The following is an 8,860-nucleotide window of genomic DNA, read 5'->3' on the forward strand; positions in this document are numbered from 1 at the left end:
TATTCTAGGGAATTATCAGTAAAAATAATTATGAATGTGTGTTTGCCATCAGATATCATTGATGTAATTGATGATGTGGATTCTTTGCTGCTATTGATATTAAATAATAGATGATTATTTTTGTATGTACCGAACTCTCTACCACACACTGTGTTAATTTAAGTGTAATCCTAAGAGAAGGGGGGGGGGGGAGTGAATCGGGTATTTAAAAATATTTTGATACTTCAATCCTTAATTGAAAACCCAAACATACAAGTACAAATTTGGATACACACCAATTTCAATATTATATAACTCACTTGATTTAATCCGTGGATATCTCAATTAATTCAGTATTACCCAATTATTCTCACCTAATTTAGGTATTCATATATATATATATATATATATATATATATATATATATATATCAATATTTAACACATGCGCATTAGATATAATATGAATATAAGTGAGAAAATATAAAGAGAGATAGAGAGATAGAGCGCAGACACCAAATTTTTGACGAGGTTCTACCAAACCTGGCCTACATCCTTGCCTTGGGCAAAACCCCTAAGGATTGCACTAATCTGCTCCTTTAAGTGGGATAGAGCTTCCTGTTACAAACCCGCTGCTTACAAGAGGGACAACTTCCTCTTACTCCGCTGCTTACACGTGGCACAACTTCCTCCTTCCTGATTCATAACCCGAACCGTCAATACAATAAATAGATGAAATTCTTGAACACTCAGATGCTTCTGAACAAGCTAATGAGTACAATAAAAATTCTTAACACATATTCATATGATAAAACTTGAAATTCAGTATATGTGTAACGATGATATCGTTATATGAATGATATGCTTTACAAATCAATTCTTTAAATCAATATCTCCAAAATATGATTTTATAAATAAATGCTTTGGAAGAAAAATAAGGTTCGATTTTAGAATACTTTAAGCAAGATTAGAGAACAAGATCTTTTCAAAAATAATCTTTGAAAATGCACAGATCTATATTCCTGTTATTAATAATTTTTCAAGTTGAATCTTTGAATAAATATACGACCTTGAATATTGCAAAGATTTAAATACTATGTTTCAAAGATAATATTTTTCAAGGATATGTATTTAGAGGCTCTTCGTATTTGCAATCAAATAATTCCAATATCTTAGAATGAATATTCAAGAATAAGTTTGTGAGATGAAAAAATATTTAAGTATTATGTAGATCTAAGTTCTTGCTATCAAATACCTTGTACGATAAATCTTTGAATAAAAATGTGACTTTGAATATTTCAAAGATTTAAATAATATTTTTCAAATACTTTTTGCACCAATAAGATAGATCTCTTTGAATACAATTACAACTTTGAATATCACAAGGATTCAAACTTTAGAAAGTTATTTCCAAAAAAAATTTTAAATAAATGAATAATGGAGAAGATGATCGATTAATAAAAATTGAAAGCTCAATAAACTATTTTTCCAAACCTCAAGATCAAATCTAGATTTAGTAGAAGTTGCACGTGTATTTGCTCAGATCTTGAATATACGAATGCCTAAGTAAAAATGTGTTCTTTGTAGTGCAGGCAATGATTTGAAGCAATGGTATTCAAAGCTTCTCAAGAGACGTGCAAGATTGTTCAAAGATCCTCAATCATGTTCAAAAAGTGAGGCACTAGGGTTTAGAGGTTGATTTTATAAGTGTTCTCGACCCTAGGTGAAATCTTGACCGTTGGATCAACTTGATTAATTAAATGACTCGCGTGTTCTCTCGCTAAAAATCAGATTTTTAAAGTTTCTGCAAGTTCATACGACAGAAGATTCGGGTTCAAACATCTGATGTTCCTTAAAGCTTTGAAAAATTGAATTGGGCACAGGGTTAGATGACTGAACTTAAGGTTCAAACTTTTGAAGTCCTTGCTTCAGACGACTGAACTCAGGGTTCAGTCTTCTGAAGTCATTCTGCTTGTTCTGTATTTCATCAGTTAAATCTTCAGTCTTCTAAAGAAATTCTTCAAACATTTGAAGTAAAACTTCAATCGTTTGAAGTTGCCTCTTCAAACGTTTGAGGATAATCCTCAGTTGACTGGGTAGTTCAACTTCAGGTTTTTTTTTTTTTCAAAACCATTTTTTCTTTCTTGCTTTGATTTTTCATAAAACATTTTTCGGGGTTTTAAATAGAGTCTCTTAGTCAATGAATAACCCCTAAAAGATTTTTATGAGATGCATGAGTCCTAAGGTCAGTCTAGGGTATATTTTGAGTTTCGAATTAAATCATATAAAATATGTAAATATGTTTAGTTCTAAATACCCATTCCCATGACGATCTTGAACTTGACGCTTACATCTTCATTCTTCTACTCTTTTAGTTCCATGGGTTGTGTCAAGTTGTATATCCTTTAATCTTCATGACTTCCATGACTTTCTAACCTTCCGTGCATGTTAAATATTGTTCTTGTTCACAATCTCAATGCATAGATCAAATATCAAGTGATTTGTCATTATCAAAACAAGATTGGACTCATCGAGTCAACAATCTCCCCATTTCTGATGATGACAAATACACGAGGAAAAATATAAAATGAGTTACGCCTAATAAGGCTCCCTGTCAAATAATGTATAATCAAATATTCAGCAATATAAAATATGCTCATACACAATTGAAAATAGACAATAGTTTTGCACGTTTAACTCACATATAACAAAAATGTTTGGACATAATTAAATCTCAATTTACTTCTCCCCCCTGCTAATGCAAAAAAAATAATAATAATAAATTGTGTTGTTGAATTAAATTTCAATGTGAACATACACAATGTGTCAAATTTCATAGACATGGATAAACAAAAACAATTAGTAAAGTTCAAAGGTTATGGGAGGATTAACATGTGTTAGTTAACATAAAAAATTTAACATGCAATCACCATGCTTTGAGTTTAAATTCAAATGTGAACAAATGAACCAAATTTGAAAATTCTAACTAATTGTGAGTATTAATTGATGTTGCTCCCCCTGAATTATGTAATCTAATATAATTCTAGGCAACTATATTTATTTTAGCTCAAAAAAGTTATCCCTCGTTTTATTTATTTAAGCTCATACATATTGTAGGTTATGCAATTAAAAAAAAAATATCTCTCCCCCTTTTTATCTCAAAAAAAATTTCTCTCTCCCGTTAGTTCTCATAAAAAATTTACTTTAGTATATATCTCTCACTTTTTGGATCTTCAAAACAAATTGTGCTCTAGATTTTTGCTTTAAGTACATTCCGAAAAGAATTATAACCAGAAAGACTAACCATACAAATCTTAATTATATCAATATATTTCAAAACAAGATCATATGATCAACTCAAGGAATTTGACGCAAAGCAATATATTTTTTATTTAGAGTATTCAATAGGATCATCATAATTGAGTGCATGCCACAGAAAGTTCATTGCACATTTAAGCAAAAGAAATATTGGTAAGCATAATAAGATAGGAAATAATTTCTAGATGCTCCCCTTATGAATTTGAATACTTGCATAGATGAAATAAAATGCTTATACCTATCAAGGATTATTTTCACTACTAGTTCAAAGCCATATAAGCAATCATTGTAAAATATTTTAGACCAACTAAAGTGATACTATGATGCACATGAGTTCTTTATGCTCTTTCTCTAGGAATGGAGCTCAGCTCCCCTAAATATTTTCAAGCATGCAACAAGTTTAGTTCAATGTAGCTTAAAAAAAATTCATGTTGTTAACATGTTGCATCAAATATGCACAAAAGAATGTACACATACCATTCATGATTTGATATCATATGTAAATACAAAATATGATACTAAATGTGATTATGCTTATGTTTCAGAGCCATAGTATTTTCAAGTTAATTTACTCCCCTTCAGTTATGCACTTATTATATTCTTATGTCTTTTCCTTGTAATCATTCTTCACTAGTTTAGCCAAGTGTTCTTAAGATTTTAAATGATTTATACTTGACTTTACGTGCTTAACTTAGAGGACCAAAAAGTTATAAACAATTCTACCTCAAGGTCATAAGCTTATATTGCTTCTTTTCTTATGGATCTCAACGCATAAGTTTCCTAGTCATTTGCATTATCATATAGATAGAAACCTATAGCATATAACTTAGCCATTTGACATATTCAAACTTAGAGATTTTTACATTTTAAGCACAAAGGGAATATTTATTAAAAATGTCTTGGTAAACAATTTGATCCCTTAGAGAATTCCACTGATTTGATTATAATGGGATATCTTTTAATAAGCACTTGAAAGATATAGAGTTTTTAATTTATCAGTGCTTGTGGCTAAAATGATGACTGATTTAACCATTTAAGGCTCCAAGAATGAGTTTAGGATTAGATGATTTTTAATATATGATTTATTCCTAAGGCTCAGTTTTATGCAATGGACATTATCCGCTTAACTTAAGATTTTAATATTTAAGCATGGGTTAAACAATAAGAATTATCTACCAGGCACAATTACCTTGTCCATTTGGATGTGTATTTCATAGAACATGCTAATGAGATTTTCTTGAAGATGTGATTTATGTTTTTCATTTTATAGAGCAAGGTTTCTGATATTTTAGACAATTAATCTCTCAACTTTCACTTTAAATACATCAAAGTTTGCATGCTATCCAATATTTTAACATTTTACCCAATCATTATGATATAAAAACATTAGGTAGTTAGAAATGATATATTGCTTAAAGGAATCATATTGACTTAACTTTCTTATAAGATTCTTAGTAAAATAATGGTGTAGTAAATACATATACTAAGATTTTACATTTTGAGCATATACTAGTCCCCAAGCCTATTAGTCATCACGACTCCTCTTTGTTTATGTGGCTGACTTCACTAAATTCTCAATCTTAAAGTCTAAAGAGGAGTTTTTGGGGTTTGTTTGAGGTATTCATTTTTCTTTGACTCGCCAAACCTGTTTGGGTTTCACACATTTCCTTTTAAATGGACAATCAAATTTAATGTGCCCTTTATTTTTACATAATACGTAGATGGTGTGAGCATACGAACTAGAGGAGGTATTAGCATAGAATTTTGACGATTTAATAAAATACCCCATGTATAGGTTCTCTCTTCTCCAATTTTTAATTCCATTGTAACCTATACCTTCTTTATCTAAGGTCATCTTTTAAGAACCTAAAAGCTTATCAAAATTTTCTTTTTCCCTTAGTAAATGTGTGGATGATCTTAGCTTGATCCTCTATTTTTCTTTTTAGGTCTTGAATTTTTAAATTCTTAAAACCTTTGCAAACAACTTGTAATTTTACAAATTCATCTGTCATTTTGTTTGCTTTACATTCAAGTTCAGAAATTTGAAGATCTTTTGCATTATCACTTGAAATCTTAGATTTTAACTCTTTCAGCTCTTTTGCCATCATATCATTCTTGTTTTCTAATTTCATGATTTTCAAATCCTTTTCAACCTTTTCTTTTTCTCAAGAAGTATGAAATTCTCTAAAAAACTTCTAACTATTTTGCTAAGTCTTTATTTTCATTTTTCAACATTATTTTCTTTTTAGAAATCTTTGTTAAAATTTTATAAGCCTTAGCAAATCCTTTTTGCAGTTCCTCATAAGATGGCATGTTATCATTATCAGATTTATCATAATATTCACTACCAGAATTATCACAATATGTATCACAAGATGTATCACAATCATTGCATGAATCATTTTGAGAATCATTATGAGAAGTAGAATGAGTAGAGTGTACCTCTTCATTAACTAATGCAATTAGGCCACAATTTTCCACTACCTGATTATTTGAGCATGAATTTTCCCAAGTGATAGATTTCTTTCCTTTCATCCCTCCAAATCTCCTATCGAGTTCTTCCCATATATCCTTAGCAGTTTGACATGGTTTAATTTCATGAAAGACATTAGTATCTAAGGCGAGAAATAGAATATTCATGGCACTGAAATTTACTTGCATCAATTTCATGTCATTTTTATTAAACTCATTTTCTAACTTTGGAATTTCAACATTATTGACAATTTTCATGGACACAAAATTCCATTGAGCAATTACTTTCCAATTCCTTCAATCAATTTATTTGATAAAAACAGTCATTCTTAGTTTCCAATCGTCGAAATTTTCACCATAAAATATTGGAGGGCTTGTAGAGAATTTTCCCTCACAAAATGGGGATACACCAAAATAAGCTATCGTGATCATTTTACAAAAAATATTTAAGTATATGTAACGAGTCTTTGATACCAAATGTTAATTTAGGTGTAATTCCAAGAGGGGGGATGAATTGAGTATTTAAAAATATTTTGGTACTTCAATCCTTAATTGAAAACCCAAACATACAAGTACAAATTTGGATACACACCGATTTCAGTATATACAACTCACTTGATTTAATTCGTGGATATCTCAATTAATTCAGTATTATTCAATTATTCTCACGTAATTTAGATATATATATGTGTATATATATATATATATATATATATATATATATCAATATTTAACACATGCACAACAGATATAATATGAATATAAGTACGGAAATATAAAGAAAGATAGAGAGATAGAGCACAAACACCGAAATTTTAATGAAATTCGGCCAAACTCGGCCTATGTCCTTGCCTTGGGCAAAACCCCCAAGGATTGCACTAATCTGCTCCTTTAACTGGGATGGAGCTTCCAGTTACAAACCTACTGCCTACAAGAGGTATAACTTCCTCCTACTCTACTGCTTACATGAGACACATTTTCTTCCTTCCCAGTTCACAACCTGAACCGTCAATATAATAGATAGATGAAATTCGTAAACACTCATATGCTTTTGAACAAGCTAATGAGTATAATAAAAATTCTTAAAACATATTCATATGATAAAACTTGAAGTTCAATATGTATGTAACGATGATATCGTTATATGAATGATATGCTTTACAAATCAATTCTTTAAATTAATATCTCCAAAATATGATTTTATAAATAAATGCTATGGAAGAAAAATAAGATTCGATTTCAGAATACTTTAAACAAGATTAGAGAATAAGATCCTTTCAAAAATAATCTCTGATAATGCACAGATTTATATTCTTACTATCAATAATTTTTCAAGTTGAATATTTGAATAACTATACGACCTTGAATATTGCAAAGATTTAAACACTATGTTTTAAAAATAATATTCTTCAAGGATATGTATTTAGAGGCTCTTAATATTTGCAATTAAATAATTCCAATATCTCGGAATGAATATTTAAGAATAAGTTTGTGAGATGAAAAAATCTTTAAATATTATGCAGATCTAAGTTTTCGCTATCAAATATCTTGTACGATTAAATATTTGAAAAAAATGTGACTTTGAATATTTCAAATATTTAAATAATATTTCTTAAATATTTTTTACACCAATAAAATAGATTTTTTGAATAAAAATACAACATTAAATATCACAAAGATTAAAAGTTAGGAATATCAATTTTTAAGAGAGAGAGAGAGAGAGAGGCTGCAGAACCTATATGTTTCTGGAAACTCGTAGAACTCGCCAGCTCTCCGTGTCACTTAAATTTCTAGACACTCCCGGAAAGCCGAAGGATGATCCAGACAAATCGCCTGACATGTGTACTCCATACTGCACCAACCCGCCAATTATATATTTATCACCTGACGAACCTTTATCCCCATTCCCAACTTCCATCTGAACTCTCAAGCCACACCACCCAGCTTCAGTTCGAGCTAACGGAGCTAGCTGTAGGGTTACGCTTGTCTCGAGAAGCAATATAATTTTAATTCTCATAAACAAACTCCTTCATGGGCAAGCTGTTACTCCTATTTTCTTCCTTTGTTCTCGCAATCAACGTCGGCCTCATTGCCGTCCCACCTGCTCAGGCCCTCGTCCCCTATGCCCGAACTCTGTGGGACCCCATGCTTCCCTCTGTCGTGGGCGATCCCTTCAAGGTGCTGGAACACATGCCACTCGACGTTCCCAGAGACGCCGCCGGTACGCTGGCCCTCGCGCGCACCGATTGGAAGGAGACCCCGGCCGCCCACGTCATCTCCCTGGACGTCCCCGGCTTCACCAAGGGCGACATGAAGATCGAGGTGGAGGATAATCGGGTGCTGCGGATCACCGGAGAGAGGAAGTCCGAGAAAGAGGATGAGGGGGAGAAGTGGCACAGAGCCGAGCGCACCGCCAGCAAGTTCTGGAGGGAGTTCAGGCTGCCGGCGAACGCCGATCTGGACTCCGTCCACGCTCATCTGGAAAACGGTGTGTTGAGGATCACGGTGCCAAAGCTCGCTGAAGAGAAGAAGAGGCAGCCCAAGCTTGTCCATATCGCCGGGGATTCCTCCGCCGGCGACGTCAAGGCGACCAAGGTCCAAATCTGATTATGAACAGTTAGCAGAGAATGTAGCCAGTTAATTCCTGATTCTCAACAACCGTACGAAAATAAATAGCAGTTTCTCTGTGTAATAAATCATTAAATCTATGTATACATAACTATGCAACTTCTGTGCGTGACCTTTTATTTGTTTTTTGTTGAGTTAATTATTGTGCGTGGGTGTGTGAGGGCTTATTGGAGAAATTATACAGGAAATTTTTCTTAATTATATATTTATTAAAAATGAGACTTTATTTTTTATATTAATAAATATAGAATTAATTTGTTACATATTTAATATTAAATAAATAGGCATATGGTTGAAAGTTTTTGTATAAATTCTTGGTATTGTTGTATAGCTTCCAGCCTCAATATGATAAAACTAATAATAACTAATTTATTATATTTAAAAGTAATTTTTTTTGTCGTTGATTTTAATAGAACCTGATGAAAAAAATGAGTTCTAAAACTAGTGAATTTAGTTTTTAATTC

General features: G+C 31.6%; 1 protein-coding gene across 1 annotated transcript; it reads left to right on the plus strand.

Annotated features, from left to right (window-relative positions):
* Positions 1–7,655: 7,655 nt before the first annotated feature.
* On the plus strand, positions 7,656–8,508 carry LOC131157818 (22.0 kDa class IV heat shock protein-like). The gene has a single exon (XM_058112218.1). It carries the CDS (start codon positions 7,800–7,802, stop codon positions 8,373–8,375), a length of 576 nt encoding a protein of 191 aa, XP_057968201.1. The 5' UTR covers positions 7,656–7,799; the 3' UTR covers positions 8,376–8,508.
* Positions 8,509–8,860: the final 352 nt, after the last annotated feature.

Source organism: Malania oleifera, chromosome 6 (genome assembly GCF_029873635.1).
Source record: "Malania oleifera isolate guangnan ecotype guangnan chromosome 6, ASM2987363v1, whole genome shotgun sequence".
NCBI lineage: Eukaryota > Viridiplantae > Streptophyta > Magnoliopsida > Santalales > Ximeniaceae > Malania > Malania oleifera.